This window comes from Hippopotamus amphibius, chromosome 2 (genome assembly GCF_030028045.1).
Source record: "Hippopotamus amphibius kiboko isolate mHipAmp2 chromosome 2, mHipAmp2.hap2, whole genome shotgun sequence".
Classification (NCBI taxonomy): Eukaryota; Metazoa; Chordata; class Mammalia; order Artiodactyla; family Hippopotamidae; genus Hippopotamus; species Hippopotamus amphibius.
Window position 1 is genome coordinate 34,119,624 of NC_080187.1, and position 23,241 is coordinate 34,142,864.

The 23,241-nt window shown below is 50.1% G+C and overlaps 1 protein-coding gene across 3 annotated transcripts in view; it reads right to left on the reverse strand.

Annotated features, from left to right (window-relative positions):
- COL15A1 (collagen type XV alpha 1 chain) overlaps window positions 1–23,241 on the reverse strand; it is a 99,007-nt gene that overhangs the window by 31,816 nt on the left and 43,950 nt on the right. For all 3 annotated transcript variants that reach the window (XM_057722076.1, XM_057722074.1, XM_057722075.1), the window contains 13 exons: window positions 20,887–20,996; window positions 18,609–18,761; window positions 17,570–17,713; window positions 15,595–15,744; window positions 14,934–15,074; window positions 9,781–9,873; window positions 8,503–8,628; window positions 7,873–7,935; window positions 1,891–1,926; window positions 1,332–1,472; window positions 1,083–1,151; window positions 237–272; window positions 46–129 (listed from right to left, as the gene is read on the reverse strand). In XM_057722076.1, the coding sequence (XP_057578059.1) occupies window positions 46–129; window positions 237–272; window positions 1,083–1,151; window positions 1,332–1,472; window positions 1,891–1,926; window positions 7,873–7,935; window positions 8,503–8,628; window positions 9,781–9,873; window positions 14,934–15,074; window positions 15,595–15,744; window positions 17,570–17,713; window positions 18,609–18,761; window positions 20,887–20,996 (1,346 nt within the window). The remainder of the gene's footprint in view (window positions 1–45; window positions 130–236; window positions 273–1,082; window positions 1,152–1,331; window positions 1,473–1,890; window positions 1,927–7,872; window positions 7,936–8,502; window positions 8,629–9,780; window positions 9,874–14,933; window positions 15,075–15,594; window positions 15,745–17,569; window positions 17,714–18,608; window positions 18,762–20,886; window positions 20,997–23,241) is intronic.

A 23,241-nucleotide genomic window follows, 5' to 3' on the forward strand; every position in this document is an offset into this window, starting at 1 on the left:
TCCCCTTTAGCAAAGGCAGCCATGTTCTGACCTGGTGATACTCACACTAGATAAGACCTCGATGCGCCCTGGTGGCCCCCTGGGTCCAGGGGGTCCCACAATGCTGGCTCCATCCATCCCTCTTTCACCCTGGATATAGCAGTGAGAATGGAAAAAAAAATTTACTGTATGTGGATAATGCTCCTAGAAATAGGCTGGAAATTTCCCTCACCCCCACTTCAGATCTGTGACCTCACCTTGGGTCCCTGGTCTCCTTTTTCTCCTTTAGGACCCTGGCAAAACAAACAAACATTCTTTGGTGTTTTTTCTATTCACCTTGCCCACTCTGCATCTATCCTCCCATCTTGCCATCTCTCCCTAAGCTCTCACACAGATTTTGTCCCAGATAATTGGAGCAAAAGATGAGAGGCAAATCCCCTTTACAGAGTCAGAAGGAAGAAATATCTCACAGAGAGTAACAGGACCTGAGGCCTTTTCCAAGCATGGGGTGAGTGTCCTTTTGACCCTAAACCTCAGAGCCCTCTGCATCTGGGGGATGGGGGAGGTCTTCCTATTCAATCAGGGAGGGGGCTGTGCTCTTGCATCTGCAAGGCTTAGCTCCTCCAGCACTGGTGTGCTCAGCTCTGGGTACCACTTGACAAAGATAATGAGATCCTGGGGATTGGTCCTCTTGAGCGCAGGTTTCATAGCCTAAGATGGACAACACCTCCCTGGGGGTAGATGTAGCAGGGAGGGGTACTTGTTAGGAGCATGAGATTTTGAAACAGGGCGAAGTGTGAGTCTTGAATGGACATCAGGAAGAAGGCAATGAAGCAGAGATGCTTGATGGTAAGGGACTGGGAGAGAGAGGAAGGTAATTTTCAAGTTTTCCCACATGATGTTTTGTGCAAAACCTCTGTGCTGCTCCTCACAGAAACAAGCTGTAAAGAGCACCCGGTCTCCCCACCGCACTGCTGGAAGCTGGAGGCGCAGAGAGGGTGAACTATTGAAAGCAGCAGAGCCAGGATGGCACCCCACAGCTTCCCCACTCCAGCGTGACAGCATGACACCCCTCAAAATGGAGGTTTCAAAAGTCAACCTACACTTGAAGCCGTTGGTCCAGAGATTCTGGGCTCATGCAACAGCCTGATGCTTCCAGAGCCTTCGCTATCCTGGGCAAGGAAGAAGAATGAGAATTTCAGATCTGATTCCTGAGCACCTCCCTGTCCCAGGTGTGGTGTTGGGAGCTGGGGCTCAGTGGGAAATCAGTACCACTTGGCGCTCAGTTAGCTGGCCTTTCCAATAGTCCTTTGCGCACATTGTTCTTTAACCCCAGGAAGGAGGAAAAGTACCTCAAATCCAAGTCCCATTGAACATCCAGGGCCTGGGGGTCCAGGGGGTCCAGGAGGTCCTGGGGGTCCCATGACCCCAGGAGCGCCAACTTGTCCATTTTTCCCTGGGGGTCCTGGTAAGCCTCTGTTGCCGGGATCACCCTGTAAGGAAGGGCGCAGGCTGATTATCTAGCCTGGGGTTCACTCGTGGAAGCAACAGTGCTCACACCTGAGTCAGGAAATTCTTCTTTGAATTTAATTAGGCTGATGGAGTCTCTGATCAGCGCTGCTCAGTGGTACAGAAACAGCTGTCTTGCCAACAGACATTTCTCTGGGAGATAAGCTGATGGTGCTCACTGAATGCACTTGGATGGAGGGGGTGAGAAAGGAGAAAACCTGGTGGGTTATTCACTCCCCTCCAGCTGCAGCTGTCCTGCCTTCCCCAAGCAGTTCCTTCCAGTTATTTCTCTCTGATCCATGACATTTACATGTTCGAAACTCTAGCCCAACAGTTCAATTACACTAAACTCGGAGAGAGGGGAGGAAGGAGGAGAAAGTTTTTTTCTTTTTCATTTTTTACCTTTTCCCCAACTGAGCCATCAGGTCCTCTTGCTCCCTGAAGAAAAAAATGGGGGCCAATTAATATATCTTCCATTAGGTATGTTTAGAAGGAAATGCAGGATTACAGACTCTTAGGTAACAGGACATTAAAATGGGACTATTCCTGCTCAGTTTGGACTGATGTCTCAAACCTGAGCCCATTATGGTAGTTGTGAGTTTGCTAGGCAGGTCATGCTGAAAGCTTGTGAAGCCCATTTTCAACTATTAGCTCACGACCTCCCTCAAGAGCGAAAAGAAGTTGAAGAGTAACCAGGGAGAGATTGTAGAGGAAGAATGCCCTTGGAGAGTTGTCAGTACACTGGGTGGGTCCTCTTCCCACCCTCCTGTGATGGACGTAAAGGGGTGATTCCCCTCCTCGAAGCCAAGGGAAGGGGCTTCAAGAATTTGATATGTATTCCTTAGGCTTTTGGAGATATGTGGATGATGGCTGGTTCTCTTCTGGGAAAATCTAAAGACCAAAAGCTGGCCGGAATAGTCCCAGGATTGGTGGGGTTGTGTGTCCACCCCCAGTGGGGGCCACAGTCAGGTTTCCTGAGGGGTTAGATGTGGACCCCAAGGACAGGAGCCAGCTGCAAGCTCAGAGCAGAGGGGAGGCCCCATGGGGACTGATGGTCAGGAGTTGTCAGCCACAGGAGACACTGCCCTATGTCAGAGGACTGCAGTTGGGGGCCCCCAGCTATAGGACCTCCAAGGCAACCACAGAAGCACCCATAAGAGAAGAAGCCGGCAATTGCATGGCCACACAGAAGGCCCTGACACCATGATATACCCGCCACCTAAGGCTGTGCCTCCTCCTAAGCCCCTCTTTCCCTGATCCAGATTCCCCTTCTTATAGCAGATTCAGAGAAAAGCAGAGAGGATAGTTCCAAAACAGTCATGCTCAAAAATAAGTTGGTGAGTGACACTGAATCTGAAACAGTGAGGAATGCCAAAGAGCAAACATGGGAAGCCTCTGGCTTCAGTTGTGGAAAGAAACCGCAGGGAGAAAAATATCAGACAAAGGGGTGGTGGAAGCCAGGAGCAGGGTGTGGCTCTGACAGGAAGATAGGTTGAAATTCTGGAGCTAGATAGCCCATCTCCCCTCACTTCCCACTCCTACTCCTACTACAACAACAGTAAGAGTCGTTTACTGGAGCAAAGAGATAGGGCAGAGCCCCAGATGGCTAGCAGACCCTGGGAGGTCCAGGGGTACCCCCAAACACCTAAGCTCAGCTGTTGCGGTGCCCTGATGGCACAGCCTACTCCTCCCATCACCTTCCGGAAACCTGCAGCCAAGCAGCTACCATCCAACTTCCCAGCTATTTGTACAAACAGAAACAGTATACAGACTAAAGAGGGATTCCAATCTCTAAAGCAAACACACAAGCAAAAAACACTACACATCTGAGGAAAGGCAGCACTCTGAAAGAGAAACAACATCAACCGTGGAATGTTTCCTGAGGAAACGGAGCTAAGAACATGATCCAATCAGGACTCTAAGTAAATACAATATATTCTCAGGGAGAAGAGGGAAGATATTACAGCCAAGAAACAAGGACAAACTATTATGAAATAAGAATAGTGGTTATAGAAAACATCAATTAGAGGTCTTAGAGACAAAAATATATAACTGCTGAGAGGAAGTACTCTATAGAAGGGCTGAATAACAGAAGAGACACACGTGAAGAGAGAATCACAGAAAGAATCCGGCTACTGCATGGTATGGTGGGAGAAGTGGGATGTTTGCAGAAGGAAGCAGCGGTGGCTGGGCCCCGTTGCTCCCCTGCCCGCCAGCCTGACCTGGGAAAAACTAAGTGTGGCCTTCTGTATCCAGGGCAGAAACAGGAAGAATCAGGGTCCAGTTTTGCTGCCCAACCTGCAGGCTACAGTTTCTGTCTGCTTTTCTTGGGTGTGACCAGCCACACCATCGTCTGCTGCCTGACGCAATCTGTCCTTGAAGGCAGTATCAACCTTATGCATTTTTCCAGTAACAAGTCAAATCACGGTCAGGGATATTGTGAAATAGAAGTTAACTTAGTCCCATCTCTTGACTTTTGGACTGCATCCTCTGAAAACATTATTATTGTGTTGCCAGTTGACTCCGTTCAAGAGAAGGATATTCGTAAGATGAAAAACTGTACTTTTTCAAATGCCTTCCTGACTCTTCAAATAAAGAGTACATCTTGCAGCAGTTTCAAAGGAAGTTCTAGAAGAGATGTTGGACCTTGATTTACGTTTCTCAGAAACAGATGATTTTATCCAGCTTGTACATATGAGGAGATAGTATTTGGACCCGTTCCACTGACTCACAGACTTGGTGGCCACCGTTTTGGAATGCGAGCAGATCAGCTTGGGGACGGAAGAGCTCATGTTTTTGGAACCTACACGAACAGGCAGAGTGAAAAGTGGTAGCTCCAATTAAAAGGGTCAGCTAAGACCCCATAGACAAAATGGTGATGGTATACCTGTACTTCGTTCCTCAGCAAGAGAACTGTGTGGTGAGGCTATGCACTATTTTGGAATTCCAACCAGCAGAGCTGCAGGTCTGCTAATGATGATGGAGTATGGAGAGACCAGTTCTACAACAGAAACACTGTGAAAGAATGAGGTGCGGGAGTGCTGCATGTCACAAAATCGTGGTTTGGAATTCATTAGAAATTCTGGTTTATTATGGTAACTGGCTTTGCTAAGGACAATGTTCGCCCTCATCATACAACATCAAAAAACCTAATAAACACATAGATTTCTGTTTCTGTTGTGGCTTCTGAGACAGCACACCTTACTGCCTTGTGAGTGCTCGTTTTGCTCATGGTATTTCTTACACTGATAACTTCAATTTGTTACAATGACAATTGACTATGGTCTATTTGGTTTTATGCAGGCCCACAATCCAGATTTTGTACCAAATATATCGAATGATTAAAGAAGATATAAAATAGGAAATCAGGCCAATATCGGCGTGTTTAATCGAAACACGTTGTTACGAGCTCTAAATCCATTACCAGATCCTACTTAAGAGCAGCTCACCACTCAGGTTCTTGGGGGGTACACTGCTCTCTACTACACAAGATTTAGAGAAGCACTCAAAGCCAAACTGGGATTGCTTGGAGAAAGGGAAGGTGATGATGATTTCCTTGCACTTCTCTCACATCTCATGGAGAAGCTGGTTTTACAGTGCCAAGCAATGACCTTTCAGTAGCTCAGTGAGGTTACTCATAGTCAGTTACTGCGAGCTTAATATTCCTCAGTAATTCTGGGCACTGAAGAAAATTCCAAAACACAAACTCTCTTCGGCCTGGGTGCCCCAGCACCTTTTGAGACTGAAAAATAACATGAATGAGTCAAATTGTGAAAGAAGGAAAAGAATGACCACTATTAGTCCTAGATGCAAGCCGAAGAACTGGAGGTAGAATCTACAGTGCAAAAACAGAAAGGAATTTTTCAGAGATCCATCCCCAGCGAGTCCTTCAGCAACCTCTCCAGAAGCATTCTACAGATGAGAAAGCAGGCCATTCCTTGCCCATTACTTTATGCACTAAAGATTGAAGAGTAGCTGCACATCTTAATTTATAATTATTTTTTATAAATTTTTATAAATTTTATAAATTTATAAAAAAATAAATTAAGGAATATTTCTGTCATCGAACTCAACATAGAATAATCTATTTGATAAATTCTTAATGACATCCACATTTTGATGACAATCCCACATTTGAAAACAATTACATACAGCAATACTTTTTTTCCAGCCATGTAAACCAGATCTTATTCTTTAGGATTTTCAACTGTCTAGACTGGTCTATGTGCCCTACAGGTGATAAGAGTGGCTGATATCCTGGTAGCATGAAGAACAGCTTCCTTGCAAGTGTCCATGCAACCGTGGAAGGAACTACCTGGGCAGGTAATGAGTCCCCTGTCACTGGAGGTGTGTAAGCTGAGCAGAGACTGTGGAGGGGCATCAAGGATCAAATGTATCATTGGATCTTATGTGGTGTTACATCACTGAGATAATGTTCTTTAGCACATTTTTGTTGTTATTTCACATTCAGACTATTCTCCTTGGTTTACTTTTTAGGGGGTTGGGGTGGGTGGGGGTAGATGTCATGTGCAAGGTTCCCCTCCAGCTCTCCAGAAGATGCAAATTTCCAAGTCCTTCTAGAGTCTGCTTTTCCTTGACCAGAAAACATCATATACACACAGGGCAACATTAGGCCTCATAGCAAATCCCAGGAAGAAAAATGTGATTTATCTGCCACAATTAGTCTGGGCAAGCCTGCCTATCTGTGCACAACTGTCTGTGCAGCTGCAGAGTGCGCCTGCGCAGGTGTTTGTGTGAGGATGTGGGCATGGGTGTGGGTATTTTTAACTCCGAGACCAGCCAGGGAGGGGTGGAGGGGTGGGGGAGGGGGAAGGGTGTATGGGTGAGGGGGTGGGCAGGGAAGCTGGTAAGAAGAACAGGGAAGATTAGAGTAAGTCTTGTGATGTTTTCTGCAAAATTTAATTTCTTATGAAAGAGTCGGTACATGTAAAATGAGTTCTATAAAGCTCGACAATTGTTTCTTCTTTTTCTGAGAAACGAGCTTTCTACGAAAATCGAGTTACTGTTTCAATTAAAATAAACACACTTGAGAGCTGACAGAAACTGGAAATTCAGTGCGGTGATGATGGTGATGTCTAGGGAGTCAGCATGTCCCACAACTTCATCCAGGTGGGGTACCCCACTCCCCTTCCAGCTGGGATGGACCCTCCCTCTTCTGAACCCCAGTGAAGCTCACGACTACATCTCTAGAAGGAAGCCTACCTTATCTTTTGTGACCTCTTTGCGGAACATGGCTTATCTCATCAACCAGGCTGGGGCAGGAACCCCACCCCTACACCGCCACATGGGCTTAAGAGACAGAAGACTACAGGGCTTCCAGAGAAGGAAGAGAGAGAAGGCGTATAAGACGCGGGAACCGAGGATGAAAGTGGCACCTGAAGGAAGTTTCATTCACTCATCAGGCTGCTCGCAGAAGCCTGTGCTAGGTTCTCAGGATGCACAGGCAGTGCTCGCGCTCCACTTGTCACGGTGGGGGTGGGGAGCAGTCTGGTAATCTAACAGCTTTCGTGTCCCTGGCCGTAGGGGTCCCAGCAGAACCAACACTGTGCTAATGAGAAACGGAGGAAGGAGGGGTGCTTTCTGTTCACAGAATCCGGGAGAGCCTCCCTGAGGATATATCTGAACTGGGCCTCGGAGAATGAGGAAAGGGAACGGGCATCCCAGAGAGGACACAGCAGGCAAAGGCCAGAGGTTGTACGAGCCCAGAGTCTTTCAGTCTGGCGGGCTGGCTGGCACAGAGGCTGGGTGTGTGAGGGAGCAGCGGGAGGTGGAGCTAGAAAGGTAGGTCGGGAAGGGCCTTGAAGGTCTGCACGGAGTGAGGGTTCTGTCCCGCAGGCAACAGGGAGCCGCTGGTTCTTTTTCAGTGGAGAGGGCAGTGAGTGGTAAGTGCCTGCTCTAGGAAGATGGACTGGGCAGGTGGGTGGAGGCTGGGTTGTGGGTGGGGAGAAGGAGGCACCAGGGAGGAGCCTGATGCCACACTGCAGGCGAGGAGAGATGAATGTCAGGTCAGGGTGGAGAGAGAGGTGAGAGATGTGGACATCAGATTGGCCAGTCTTGGCAATGGGCAGACCACGGCAGGAAAGAGAGAGGCAGGAAGAGTTAGAGAAGACTCTGCTTTTGAGTCCAGGTGACTGGGTGGATGGCAGCGTCATTCACAGAATCTGGGGACATGCGGGAGTGGGCAGGGGAAGATGCTGAGTGCAGGTTTGGGCATAAAGAGTCCGGGGAGGGGGAGACATCCAGCAGGGAGGACCAGGATGGGATCAGAGGCAAGGTCAGGCTTAGAGGTCCGAGAGGCAGGGTGGGTGTGGGGGTTCTCCATGTTGGACATCCCACCGCCACCCCCGCCACCGTTCTCCGTACCTTCTCCCCTTTCATTCCAGGAAGGCCAGAGGCTCCAACAAGTCCAGGCTTTCCCTCAGGACCCTGAGGAACATCAAGGACAATCAGCCCACAACATCTCTGATAAGAATCTAATAGGAACCCTCTTTGGAAAAGGAGACGAGGTCTGGGAAGACCCAGCGGGCGAAGCCAGTGGACCCGGAGCCTTGCGTCAGTCCACAGCGCAACACCTGTCCTGGCCCCAGCTCACCACTGCTGGCTGTGCACCTGTGGACGAGTGTCCTTCACCCTCTGGGTTGTGCTTTCTCTTCTGCAGGGGAGTTGGGGGCAGGGCTGGGCTAGATGGTCTCTGGGGGCCTCCCACCCCAGGCCTAGCACTGATGTCCTACGATTCCAAGATTCTGCACGAGCCTGCGTTTCCTACGCTGACGAAGATAAAGCGGCGAAACAGCGTGCAGGATGGTGTTTCTCTTGGCTGCTGCTTCTTGAGTCTTAGCAATGTCTTGGCTGAGGAGGATTCTGTTTACAAACGCTAGCTAGCTTCTCACTCCCCGTCACAAGCCTTAGCGCTGGGGTCTGCCGTGTGTACCCCGCCCTGGCAAAAGGAAGCCTCACAGGCACAGAGAGGGGGCAAGGACTTCAGCAGCTCACCGGGGGACCAGGTTCACCAGCAGGTCCATCTTCTCCAGGAGATCCAGGGGGTCCCATGAAAACATCAGTTCCTGGTGTTCCTGGAATCCCAGGTAAGCCAGGTGGGCCTGGGAGGCCTGGGGGACCCTAAAAAACAGACACCTTGTTAAGAAACAGCGCAGGAGGGGACATGTACATATATGGTGCACTCACTCCATTCCTGACAGCAGCCCTACATATAGAGACCACTGTTTCTACTTAGAAGATGGGGAAACTGAGGCTCGGTGAGATGATGTGACTTGCTCAAGAACTCACACACAGCTAATTAGGAGAAGAGCTAGGATTTGAGTCCAGGTCTTTTTAAGCCAATTATATCATGTTTTCTTCCTAGATGTTACACATACAATAAAAATCTAATTTGTTGGAATTCTCAGAGGTGCTCTAATTTAGTTTTCTGATTACCTGAGAGGTGAGTCTAAAACTGCCTACTGTTAACCTTTATTAAAAATATCCCTGCAAGGTACTAGCCTCTTTAGCCTCAGGCTGGGTTGACTGATGCCACCAGCTTGGAAGTCCCAACTGGGTCCCATTCCACTCATCCATCGAGTCCTGAACCCTTCCAGCCCAGGTATGATGAGTGGGCAGAAGGGCAGCTGAGCAGAGCCTTCTAGGTGGGGATTCAGCACAGGGGCTCAGAGGAAGGGATAGAGATGACGTTGGGGCCCTGGGGACAGAAGCATGAGACCCAGCTGAGAAGAGAGGTGCTCCCAGGGGGAAACCTAGAGGGACCAGTGGGGACCCAGCCTTGGGCAAGAGGCTGGGGGAGCAAGAGGTGCCAAAGAGGCAGAAAGAGTGATCTGGAGAGGCAGGGAGGGGGCTGCCTCATGGTAGGGAGGATTAGGGAAAGGGTGTGGAAGCCAAAATGTGAAGAGAAGAGGCCAGCAGGTCTCTGGGGGGAGTGGGGGGCAGAGCCAGGTGGTAGAGATGAAGGTCACGGGCATAACTGCTGTGGAAAAGCCTGCTGGAGAAGGCTGCCAGGGGAGGGAGGCAAGAGGCAGAGTGGGACTTCTGGCTGTAAATTAAGGCTCAGACTCACTTAAAGCTGATCAAGGATAGAAATACCAAACATATATAAATGTAGAGGGGAAAGTACAGTGAGTCCTAGGAGCCCACCATCAACCTCAACAGTTATCAACGGTGGCAATCTGGTGTCATCTGTTATTGGCCCCTGTGTCCCTCCCTCCTGGATCCTTGTGAAGGCTGCCCCCGACACCAGGCTGTCTAACCCTTGACACTTACTCTTAACAGCTCCTCCCTGCGCACCAGGTCACCAGAGCCAGAGCCAACGTCCAAACCCCAGCCCGAGCCGGAGCCCTCAGCCTCCGCTCCCACCTGCAGAGAGAAAAAAGTCCCACGGCTGGGTTTCACCTGCCACTCTAAGGACAGCCGTGTCACTGAAAGTTTTCCAATATTCTGTGGCCCGATAACTGCTGCTGCGAACTTCCCTTCCGGCCTTTTCTCTTATTCCCCTCTGCAGATGCTTACATCCCTCTCCCCCTCCTAGCTGTGCGGCCAACCCACAGCCAGTCCTCAAACACACTCTTTCATAGCCTCTCCGCCTCTTCTCCTAACTTTCAAATCCCTACTCATCCTTCAAGGCCCAGCTCCATGGTCACCTCCTCCATGAAGCCCCTCCCAACCCCATTTTCAGACAGAATTCACCTCTCCTACCCTGTGTTCCTACCAGCCTCTGTGGGGGTCTAGACTTGGCAGTAAGACCACCTGACTTGAAGCTCAGTGGTGTGTGTCTGTCGGCCCCACGAGGCTAGGACTCCTCCAGGGTCGGCCCAATCCTGAGACACCTCTGGGTACCCAGTGTCCAGCATGAGATCTGGCACCGAGAAGGCACTCAGTGTGTACTTGTTAAACGCCATCAAATTCCTCCAGAGAAAAGGAAACTTCCAAAACACCTTTCTGATACTTAGTTCCTGAAGATGGGAACCAGGCAAGGCCTAATTCAATCATCGAATAAGGAAGAGCTGGCTTAGGGGTTAGAGCTGAGTTTAGGCAGCTTGTGGTGGTGTGTGCATATGGGTGGGAGAAGGGAGGTGATGATATGACGGCGGGAAGACAGTTGGGAGGCTGTTGCCAGCATCTGAGGAATGCGGAGGTGCTGCACAGCTAGACTGGGGGGGTTGGGGGCTTACTGGATGGGGGAGGGGAAGGGGGGGCAACTCGATTTCCTGGCTTCTCTCTTGGTCATCAGGAAGATGGGGTACCATCCCCAGAGCAGGGGAACCCTGTGGGGGAGAGCAAGCCTGGGAGCATGGTGACAAGTTCAGTTTGGGATGTGCTTAGTTTGAGGGACCTGGGGGAATTTTCAGGGCACAGGATACAAAAACATGTAAATAGGTTCTGCTCCTGGGCTCCCTGAGAGCGCCCCGGTACAGAAGAGAGCACTGAGCTCTGACGGCAGGGCACCTGGGGGCAGACGGGAAGGATCCACCCATGGCTGCTTTGTGCCTCCTCGGCCCCCGCACGTTGTGCACGTGACAAGCCTGGGTGGAAAGCTCACTGTGGGTCCAGTAGGCCTGGCAGGTCCAGGGGGGCCAGGAAGCCCCTCCCCAGCTCCACCCTAAAGAGAACAAGATGTCAGTGGAGCGCGGGGCACCCCTTCCCACTGTCCCCTCCTCTCTCCAGAAGCTGTGCTTGTTTTAAGAGGAGGCTTGTGCAGGAGTTCTATATACCTGATTTGTTGAGCACGTACTGTGTGCCAAGCAAAGTTTTCCATGTATTAATTCACTTAATCCTCACCACGTCACAGAGAGAAGGTTCTATGATCCCCATTTTACACATGAATAAACAGAGAGAGAGGGGTGTAGCAGAGCCAGACACAGATGTCCCTCTCATCCACTGCCTTGGGTAATTCTGAGATTCAAATGATCCAAAACATATTCCAGAGTGGGTGTTCCCGTGACTGTCCTTATTGTGTTATTAAAACTGTTTGCTCAGGAAATCAGGGCACCCATTTCAATTCATCACAAATTCTTGACACAGACACATAGGGTCATCTGTCTTCATTAGCTACATGCCACAATGAAATGCTGCACGTTTGTCTCTCTCCTTCCCTTTCTCCCCACATCTCTCTCCCCCTCTCTCTAGGAGCTTTTTAAAAATCTCACTGAAAAAAAAAGAAAAAAAAAAAAATCTCATTGGATGGGAATTCCCTGGCGGTGCTTAGGACGCTGCGCTTTCACTGCCAAGGGCCTGGGTTCAGTCCCTGGCAGGGAAACTAAGATCCCACATGCCATGTGGCAATGGCCAAAAAAGAAAAAAAATTTTTAAATAAAAAAAAATCTCATTGGAAAATTCAGAAACCCCCTTGATGGAAAAACCACGATGTGTTAGGGACCTACCAACCCCCACAGTTCTACTACTTTGAGGCCACAACTGCTGACATTTAGGGAGGGTATTTCCTTCCAGGGTCTTTACATGTTGTCTGTTTTTAAATAGTTAAGACCACACAGTATATTGAAGTTCATAACCAGCTTTTTTCACTTAGCATTATATGGTAAGTATTTCCTTCCATCATTAAATATTCCTAATAAGTACAATTTTAACAGCTGCATAATGTCCATTATTTGAACATCCTTTAATTCAGTTAACTCTTCTATTGTTGGCTAGTTAAACTGTGTCTAGTTTTTTTTCCATTACGGACAATACTGAGATTAACGTCCATGTATGAAAGCCTTTTTCCACATCAGATATCTCCTGTAGGGTTGACTCCTAGAACAGAAGTGTCCCGGCCAACAAAATGTGGTTTTACGGTGTTGATAAGTGTGAACAAACAGCTTCTCAACAGTAAACCACTGACACCACCGCCAGCATAGCTGGTCTCGCCCGGCCCTTACCAACCACCAACTTCCCAAAGCACAAAATATAAAGGGTCTAAGGACAACTGAACCAGGTTTCCCAACAAAATCAATGGTAAAAAGAACAAAGTATGTGGGAGACTATCATAGACTAAAAGAGATGTAAGAGACACATCAACCAAACGCAATGTAGACCTCGTTTGGATTCAGATTCAAGCGAACTGTAAAAAGGCATTTTACAACAACTAGGGTATTAGATTATGTGAAGGAATCCCTGTCAGCTTTGTTAGATGGATAATTACCACTGATGGATGACACTGTGGCTAAGGGGAAAAAAAAAGGTCCCACATCAACCTATTAACAATATACATGAAAGTGTTTATGAGGTAAATCATACGATGTTTGGGATTTGCTTTAAAATACTCCAGCCTTCCCCTTCCCTCCACTCCAGAAAGATGGCTGTAGGAGGTGGAACAGGTAAAGCACGACTCCCGTAATGTTGCTGAGTGATGTGTATGTGGGGGGTTTATTATACTATTCTAAGTCCTTTTGTGAATTTTTAGTTTCCATAATAAAAACTTTTAGGAAAAGAAAAAGGAGAACTGGCTCTATTTGAAGGTGCATCTCCAGCCAGTACTGCTGCACCCGAGGTGGCTTCACCGTGGGGAGATGCAGTCCTGGTGTTTTGTGTCTCTTGGGGTGAGGAGCAGAGGAATGGTGGGACTTTGCTTAGGGAGCCCAGGGCCACAGGCATCCAGCCAACTTGGTGGGTTCCATGTTTGCTGCCCAGGACAGTCTAGCAGCGTGAGCCCCATCCCCAGGGGCTCCCCAACTAGTCTGGCAGTGGACTCGGACACCTGCAGTGGCCAAAGCTTCCCAGATGTCTCTAAGATGCAGAAAGGGTAAAAAACCAGAGCTCTTGCTCACCTCCTCCTTTTATAGACAGTAACACCAAGACTCACCACAAATCAGAACCTCAGCCTCCTGGCTCCCAGCCTGGGGCCTCTCTATCACACCACACTCGGGGATGCTCTAGGGCATGGGCTTTGCAGGCTGGCATGCCTGGGTTCAAACCCTAGCCCTGCTCTTAGGGGCATGCCACAGCAGGCAGTTTCCTTTACCTAAGTCTCCCTCCCCTCACCTGGAAAATGGAGAGGATTCTGCTTGCACCAGAGAGTGGTTGTATGCATAGAATCAGATCAACTTGGAACACAGAGTGTTTAATAAATGTCAGTGCAAAAGGCTTATCTCCTGCCCCTTGACTGTGAGTTCCTTGGGGACAGGAACAAGGTCATATTCATCTCAACCTCCAAGTGTAAGGACTGAGGGCCCTGCTATGCACTGAGTCAGCGAGAACACAGTGCTTGATGACCACTGAGCGCTGGAGCAGTGGGCCTTCAGGACTCGCAGCCGGCTCTCGGATGTCCCGTCCCACAGCCCCTCTTGTCCTGGGTCAGCCCTGGAGCGCTGTGGCCAAGGAACCACGTGCCTGTAGCTTGAGTCAAGGCTCTGAAAGCATGTGTGGCCAAGTGCTACTTGGGGAACTGGCAGGCCCAAGCTGGTCAGCAATGGAATACTTTCCTCTAAAAATATTGACACTTAAAGGGCAATTTAATTCCCCAGTTCACACAAGCCTATGCTGAGGACCAGCTCTGGGTTTCCCATTTCTAAAAGACAAAGTCACATCCCTTAACTGGTGACAACCTCACACCTGTGCATAGAATTTTCCGAACATTCCCTGACCTGCCTTCTGACTTGACCTCACAGCCACCCTCTTTTACAGATGAGGAAACTGAGGCCCAAAGAAAAGGATTTGCGTGAGGCTGTACAGTTGCAACCCAGAATTACAGAAACTCATGTTGGAAAGGACCTGAAGGTGACCCAACCGCATCCCCCCCACCCAAGCACACACACACACACCTTTGATGCTTCTATTTCCTCTACAGTCCCTGCCAAGTCTTAGAAGCTTCCCCACCTCAAGGATGGAATCTCACGACATTTGAGATGGTCCTTTGTATCTCTGGGCAGCTCTGCCTGTTAGAAAGTTCTCATTTCTCATATATTAACACATATATGTGGACTATAGAAAAATGGTACAGATCAACCGGTTTGCAAGGCAGAAATAGAGACAGATGTAGAGAACAAACATAGGGACATCAAGTGGGGAAAGCGGGGAGGGTTGTGGGGGAATGAACTGGGAGACTGGGATACCAAATTGTACGCTCTAAATATATGCAGTTTACTGTATGTTAAAAAAAAAAATAAAGTAACAGCTCAAAAAAAAAAAGAAAGAAAGTTCTAATTTCAATTAAAGAAGTGGGCAATTTGGGACACAAAGCCAGGTGCCCTACTAGGTTTTTACCTTTTGCTTTTTCTCTACAAACTGCAGTTTCCTTGTGTGTTCCCAAGTTGGAGGGCCCTCAAAAGCCCAAATTCCACACTTTGCGAACGAAATAAAAACCCACCTCTGGGAAAGCCAGGAGCAGGCCCCTCCCATGACTCTGGCCTTTCTTTCTCTCCTCTGTAAGACTGGCCAGGTCAAATCCTCCTGCCTCTCTGCGAAGTAAAATCTTCACTTACCGGAGGGAGCTCTCTTTCTGGAGCCACTGTGGGGATGGGGAGCGGGGGCCCCTCAGGGGGAGTGCCGCCCAACTCCTTCACCTCAGCCGCCGTGAGGGGCTGCTCTGGTGTGGCTGCTGCCACGTCTTCATCACTAGGACCCTGAGAAGCCAAACCAACACGAGGAATCACGTCACGCCACCCACGAGGCAGTGCGCATGCTGTTGCTGGGGAGATTTGTGGGCTGTCCTCTCAGTGGCACCAGCCCAGTTTCAAAACATCTTCCTACCTACCACCGCCATGATGCCCCACACACAGAAGCACAGCCTCACACCAGTCCTCCCCTGAAACGTGCATCTCCTCTGAGCCCCCCTCCCCAGGGAGGGTGCTCACTGCCTCTCCCCCCAGCAACGCCGTCTAACTTTGGACCACGCTCTGAGAAAGTCCTCCTTGGACAACGCTGGGGGTAGCAGGGACGGGAGAAAGTCTGCTCCCCTGACCCCCCTCTGCCAAGCTCCTTCAGTGATATCCTGCCTCCCTCTGGTTGGTGCCGACTCAGATAAATGCTCTAATGAAGCTGCCCGTGCATTTGGCTCTGGGAAGGCCGGCAACTGCCGCCGTCTCATGACCCTGACCTCTCTCCCCACTGTGAGCCAGGGAGGATACGCTAGGAGACACTTACAGATGTGAGCAATGGCTCGGGGGCCGCTGTGGGTGTGAGGGGAGCCAGGCCATCGGTGGGGACCCCGCTGGCCTCCTCTTCCTCAAAAGTGCTGAGGGGCACTTCTGCTGCAGCTGCTGCTGTTGTTAAGCTTTCTTCACTGATTGGACCCTGAAATGAAATTGACATAAGGGACCATGACACTTTGTCCACACCCCTGGTGGGTGGGATGTGATTACAGGGAGGAACCTGCCGAGGCCATCAGATAAAAGCATGGCCACAGCTCTTCTAAGACCATGCCTTAGCCCACAGACCCCCAGAACTCCAGGCTAGAACGTACCTCTCAGGTCATCCCCTCCCTGCCCAGGAGTCCCCTCCAGTACTCCTTTGCTGGGTGCTTTGGCCCAAACCTGCACACCTTCAGGAACAGGCACTCCCCACCTCCACAAGAAGCCCTTCTATCTCCAGACAGCTCTGCTAGTTAAGTTCTAGTTTCTGTTGAGTAAAGACTTGGTAGAACTGGGACCTACTCCCTAGTTTTCTCACCTTGTGACAAGGGATTTGCTTTTAAAGAAAAAGGAAAGCTAAGGAGGGAGGGAAGAAAGATGAAGGGGAAAAAAGATGAAGGAGAAGAAAGAGAAGAGGAAGAAGAAAGAGAAGGTGGTGGTGCTGATTTGTTGATTAAAATAACCCACGTAACTGCCGAGTGGCCTGGGGAGCCCCATCACCTGGCCCAGGCATACCCGCCCCCCTATAAAGCTTTCTTCTCCAGGCATTAGACCAGGTGTGAAAGGCTGGGAACAAATGTGTGGAATGATCTCAAAGGCCAGTTGTTGACATGTGATGGCCTGACGACCCCTTCCTTTCACTCACTCAGCAAACATCTACTGAGTCCCCAATATCTGCAGGGATGAAAACAGATCAATGAGCAAGACGTATGTGGTCCTTGGCCTCACAGAGCCTACAGTCTGGTAGGGAGCCAGAAAGGAACGATTTACCAAGTTTATTCTTTTTTTTTTTTTTCCTCAGCTCTTTATTGGAGTATAATTGCTTTACACTGTTGTGCCAGTTTCTGCTGTACAACAAAGTGAATCAGCTGTATTTATACCTATATCCCCATATCCCCTCCCTCTTGAGCCTCCCTCCCACCCTCCCTGTCCCACCCCTCTAGGTCATCACCCATCATCGAGTTGATCTCCCTGTGCTATGCAGCAGCTTCCCACCATCTACCTATTTTACATTTGGTAGTGTATATATGTCAATGCTACTCTCTCACTTTGTCCCAGCTTCTCTTCCGTCACCCAATGTCCTCAAGTCGGTTCTCTAGGACTGTGTCTTTGTCTTTATTCTTGTCCTGTCACCGGGCCTTCCAAGGAGACGTTCAGGGTACTATGAACATGTCTGATGGGGAGACTCACAGCCTGGGAGGCACCTCCCTGATGAACTGGTGTTTGAGCTGAACTCTAGAGGATAAGCAGGAATTAAAGGAGGGAAGAAGGAGGAGAAAAAGGTTCCAGGCAGAGAGGAGAGGGTGCGGGAAGATTCTAAGGCAAGAAGGAAAGAGGCACGTTCAAGAAACTGAAAGAAGGCCAGTGAGGCTGTACTGCCAAGAGCAGGGACAGCGGCCCAAGATGTGGTCCCGGAGGCTGGTGAGGCTGGACCCTGCAAGCCTTGGTGGCCAGGTGGTGGCCACGCTGCCTGAGGAGAGGGCTGAGAAGGCCCGGCCATGCCCTTGGACCCCGCCAGGGCCTGCCTGCCCCTGGACCCTCTACCATGCTCTGACAGCTGACCCGCTGCACTGCAGCCTCCAGGGGCCACAGCACACTCACCAGGCACTGGCAGACTCTACCTCTGGGGGCGTGTTTGGCCAGCGAGGTGCCCTCTCCCCATTCAGGTTCTTCTGGATTTGCTGAACAGAATGGAGACCGGCCCTCTGAGAAGGCCAGGATCTGTTCCCAGCCATGACCTCAACCTTGCAGCACTTTACACTCCTTACCAGAGTGACCCCTTCCCCAGGGTCCTGGGTGGGCATGGAGAGGGCCAGTCCCTCGGTGGGCACAGTGCTGGCCTCCGCTTCCCCGGCACTGCTGACGGGCACCTCGGCCTCCCCTGCTGCTGAACCTTCCTCATTATCTGGAGCCTGAACAGGAAGACATCGCAAGGGCCTCCATCACTGATCCGCTGCACTGCAGCTGGAGGGAGCTAAAGTTGCTCTCCCGGAGGTCACTAATCAACGAAGATGCTTTCCAGGCCTTCACTCACTGGGACTCTTGGCCTGAGGTGACGTCACTGGCCACTCCCACAGCGAGCCAACACCAGCCCTGGCCCAGACCTAGACATAGCCTCCAACCCACCCTCCTGCCTCCAGGGTTGCTTTCTCATCCTTTTCCTGATCAGGAATCAGGTGATCTTTCTAAGATCCTACTATGACTATATCATTTCCCCCTTTAATACCCTTCGTGACTCCCCACTTCTGCTGAACACTCAGGCTTCTTCTCATGGCATCCACGGTCTCAGAGGCCTCTCCAGCCACACTGCTCGCACCAGGCCCCACAGGCATGCCGCACTCATTTAGGTCTTTGTGTGTTCATGCTGATGCCTCCAGGCCTTGGCTCCTGCTTGCCCACCTTCCGCATCTGTCTCACTCGCATCACGAGGCTATTTCTAAGCATCCCCTGGTCTCGCCATCAGCATCCTTTCCCCAGGAAGGCTTCCTGGACCCCCAAGTCTGGGTTCTGGGCCCCTTTTTGGTGCTCCCCTGTGCTTCTCCTATCATACCTCGTCCCTCTCTGTCCCCAGGTGCTGGGTTTATCCTATTCACCTGGCGCCCAGCACAGCGCAGCACTCCACAAACACCTTCTGAGTGAGTCAACAGAGCCTTCGGCCTCCCAATCAGTGTCTGTTTGGACTTGGCCCCACAAGGCTGTCACTCTGTACTTTGCAAACAGGTGAGGAAGGCCAGTGACTGCTCCCAGCCAAGACGCCACCAAACTCCAGAAACGAGTGACGTGGCGCATGCACTCTGAGCGGCTTACCAGAGTGACCCCTTCCCCAGGGTGCTCGGTGGACATGGAGGGGCTCCGTCCCTCGGAGGGCACGCTGCCGGCCTCCGCTTCACTGGCAGTGCCGACGGGCACCTCGGCCTCCCCAGCTGCTGTTGCTGCCAAACCGTCTTCCGTACGTGGACCCTGAGAACAAAGGCATCACGGGGGACCACGCCACTTGCCCACGACCCTGATCAACGTGCCTGTGGCTGGAGGAGACAGTGCCTGTGCCCCTCTGGCAACTTGCATTTCTGTAGCGTCTTTCCTCAAAGCACTTTCTCATCTATAATGTTACCCCAGCTCCACAACAGTCCCAGCATCCCTGTGGCAGGAGAGACTGCACGGCACCTGTGTCTCCCATTTGATTCCAAGCATCTGTTTGCCACACCAGTGACTGGGAGATCACTGCCTCCTTTGACAGCTGCTCCAGTGCCAGACACTTCAATCGAGCCCTGTCGCCGCCCTGTGATCTCCCCCACGTGCCCATCCAGGAGCCATAAGAACAAGGCAAATGTCTTCGCCCTTGACGGTGCATCAAAGATGTGCAGGCAGCAACCCTGTCCTCCTCAGCCTTTTCCAGACTGGACACCCTTCTCTTTCCCTGTGACTCAATTTCCTTGGGAAATTCACAGGCAGATTCTCTGAAGGTTACCTAGCAGACGCAGGAAGTGGCAACAGAGAGCAGCTTTGGCCTCTGGAGTCACCAAACCGACTATGCTTTATCTCAGTTTCACAAAGGTTGTTTTTTTTTTTTTTTTTGATTTTGTGTGGGGTTTTGCTTTGTTTTGTTGCAAAACTTTTTTTTTTGGTTACTAAAAACACTAGGCTGAGCAGAGTTAGAGAGATTTCTTTGCTGAAGGACTCCTCAGAGCCTTATAAGAAGAATACAGAGGGGACCACTCCCCAAACTAACTGGGCTACAGAACTCTTTTTCCATATAATATCAAGTCCTTACAGAATTATTGTCCCAAACAACAGAGAAAAGATGATGTCATAGGCTTTTAAAATGAGATTTTTTTTCTGACTCAACGTCAGCAAAAGCCGCAAAGGACGAGTGTTTGCAGTAAGAATTCCTTTGGAGACAATGTTCTGCGTGCTGTGGCTTCCCTCCACCCCCACCACGAACTGTTTGGTGAGCTGGATATTCAGTCTTAGGACTTTGGGAGGCAAAGGGGACGGGTGTGTGATTCCCTCTAGGGAAATACCACAGGCCAAAAAGCAGGGAGCCATCCAGACTGAGTCAAGAGAGCGAGACAGAGAGTGAGAGAGGCCCGTCCTGCCGTTGTTTTCCCGGGATAGAACGATATGACCCCTCCAAGAGGAGCCTGCTAAAGCCATCTTGAGATGGACTCCACCCAAAGGGCCCTAGAGGATAAGGGCGACCAGCAGCGGGTGGAAGCCCAGGCGGAAGTCAACAGGCCAAAAATGCATTGGGGTCCTAGGTCCCCTGCAGGGCCCTCTGAGGAGCTGCAGAAGCTGCTGTGAGAGAACGCAAGGCCCAGATCACAGTCTGAGCAGCCATGTAAAACTCTGCCCTTCCTTCCCTCCAGGTGGGCTAGACTCTGCACGTCGGGGAGGGGAGTGATGACAGGGAGGAGAAAGAAGTAAGAACACACGCTTCCTTCCCTGCCTGGGTCCTGATTCTATTCGTATTTTTATTGCATTTTTGATATTAAGCTGGACTGGATTTTGGAAATACCTGTGAAAATAGGCTTTCACCAGAGAGTGAATGGGAGAGGAGAGAAATGTCTTGAGTTTTCATCCCAAGATAAGGGGAAGAATGAGCTGATACAGGGTTTTTAGCAGAGGCCAGAGGTGAGAAACACAATTTGCTTTAATTTGGCACCCTCCTGTGTCCACATTTAAACAACTGGCTTTGCAAGTGTAAAAGCCAATTACCAAACATAGAGCAGACACACCTGCAGTTAATCTGATTCTATCTCCAAGGGGCTCCAAGGGCAGAAGAGGCTGTGCATCTTCACAACGGGAGGGAGGTGGGTACCGTGTTGAGAACCCAGCATTCATCTCCCTGTGGGTTTGAGGACCAGCCTGAGCTGCCTCTCCTCCCCTGTCCCGGTGCCTCCCTGGGGAGCCTCTGGGGCCCCGGGACGCTTGCCTCCTTTTTACCAACAGGAGGGAGGCAGTCTCCATGATGTTCAACGAAAACCCTCGCCACCGTCTATGGTGCCCAAGACAAGTCACCACTGAGTCTGAAATAAGCAAGCAAATGTACTACTGACTTACCAAATGAAAGTTACCATTCACTCACCTCTTCAGCGACATGAAGGAAGGCCCCATCCCCAGAGCCAGTGTCTGTAATGGGGGAACCGTCCACAGTATGAACTGTCTCCAGTGTGTCATTCAGGATCTCACCAGACCCTACAAGAAGCAGGCATTCTGCAATTAATAACTGCATTTTGCAAAGGAAAAGGAATGAGGTCTCTCTTCACCTATGACTTGAAAAGATGTCCATAATACAGGATTAAGAGGGAGAAAATGTTGCAGCAAAACAGACATTGAAAGACAGTATTGGACTTCCTAGGTGGCGCAGTGGTTAAGAATCCGCCTGCCAATGCAGGGACATGGGTTCGAGCCCTGCTCTGGGAAGATTCCACATGCCCCGGAGCAACTAAGCCCGTGCGCCAAATAAATAAATAAAAGAAAGACAGTACTACATGGTGGTTTCAATCACAGGCTGTGTCTGGCACCAACTGCAGGGCAAGACCCTGCTTCGCCACTTCCTAGGAATGGGACCTGTGGCAAGTCACTTAACCTGTGGCTCAGGTTTCTCGCCTATAAAGAGGGGATCATAATTTCTACCCCACAGGGTCATTTTGAGGATTATGTGTTCCAAGGATCAATTAAGCTAATGCAAGAAAAAGCATTGAGGACAACGCCTGACATATAGTTAGCAATGGATAAATGTTCATTGTCAGTGTGATTCTATATTTGTAGAAGGAAAAAAAACTATATATGAGAATACATGTTTTAACATCATTATATACATTATCATCATTATATAGTTAATATATTTATTATACATAACATATGAAGTATATAGATATATACATATATATGTGTGTGCAGATAAACCACACATACTAGGCCAAACCACAGTACTTAACGTTGGTTTCCTCCACAGGACAGGAAAGGAAACGACTATTTTTTTGGTTTGCATAACTCTGCATTGATTGAACTATTACCACAAGCACATGTTTCTTTTGCAATTTAAAAAACAAATGGAGTCCTAAAGCAAAGAAAAAGACATTATCCTAACACGAATGCCTGCCTGTTACAGGCTGAGCCCCAAGCTAAGCACACCCCATGCACTCCCTCCTGCAACCCTCTGGCTGGCCCATCTGTCCTACCCACAGGGACCTCCCCACCACCTCGCAGCCGGTGGGCAGAGCCAAGGCAGGAATCCCACGTTTCAGTCTCCCTGCTGTCACCCCACAGTGTGTGTCCTGCTCTGATCTGCACACCAGCACCTTGTGGTTATCAACCCCATTTTACGCAGGAGGAACAAGGGCCCCGTTAAGAGTCTGGGAGGGGCCCTGAAGCCAGCCCTTTCCACACACACTGTGCTCACACATGTCCCATAGTAAGGACAGTGTCGAGGGGAGGCACTGAACTATTCAAGGGACCCTGTGCCCACATGCACGTAAAAGACGGAACGGTCAGCCAGTCCCTCTCTCGTCCTCCCTGCTCTGACCACAAGGGGGTGCTGTGCTAGCAGCCAGAGGGCCTCGAGGCCTCTGAGTCCCCACGCCTTGAAGGATGGAGGTTGGGGTGGCAGATGTCCTACACCAAGGTACTGTCAGGGACCCTTGGAATAAAACTCTTGGGAGGCTCTCCCTAGCCACGCACAGGGCTCAGGGTTCAGCCCCTTCCTCCTCACTGAGCTGTCTACTCAGTAAGAATGAAGATCTCTAGCCAGCTCTGCCGTTTCCATTTATTTGGCCTTCTGTCTGCCGCAGGAGGAATCTGGCAGGTGCCGGGGAACAGGCACGCTGTGCTCAGGCCGGATCCCACCTCCTGCACACTCAGCCCTCAGTCTAGGAGAGGCCCTTGCCCCCCAGCCCTGCAGCCTCCGCCCTCTCCTTGCCCTCGCTCTGAGATCCTAATTCCCTCCAGGAGCGCAGCGTGCACAGTCCAAAACCCGTTTCCACACCCGCACCCGCAGCATCCAACCCTCTCATCCACCCAGGAGGCCGGGGCTGTGAACACACCCAGTGGACGGCGGAGGACTCCAACGCTTGGAAATGTCCAGCCTTTGCCCAGGCCCAGCAGCAAATAGGTAGCCGAGCAGGGCTTCCGTCCGAAGCGTCTGCTATTGGCCAGCAGTCTTTCCATAGCTACACCCTGACTCCTGGACGCTGTTGTAACTTTATTAAACTATTATACAATTTTTTTCTATTCAGTGCTGTATACCTTCTCTCACAGACTTCCCAGGTTTAGTTGTTAAAATAACATTCATTTATTCGTGGCAGAAGTAAAAAGAATAATGATACATAGAATTTTATTAGAATTATAAAAGATAGAAGTACCAAAAAGAAAATAAAAACCACCTACAGTCCTGCCACCCAGAGATAACTACACACAGCATTTTGCTGTGTATTATTCT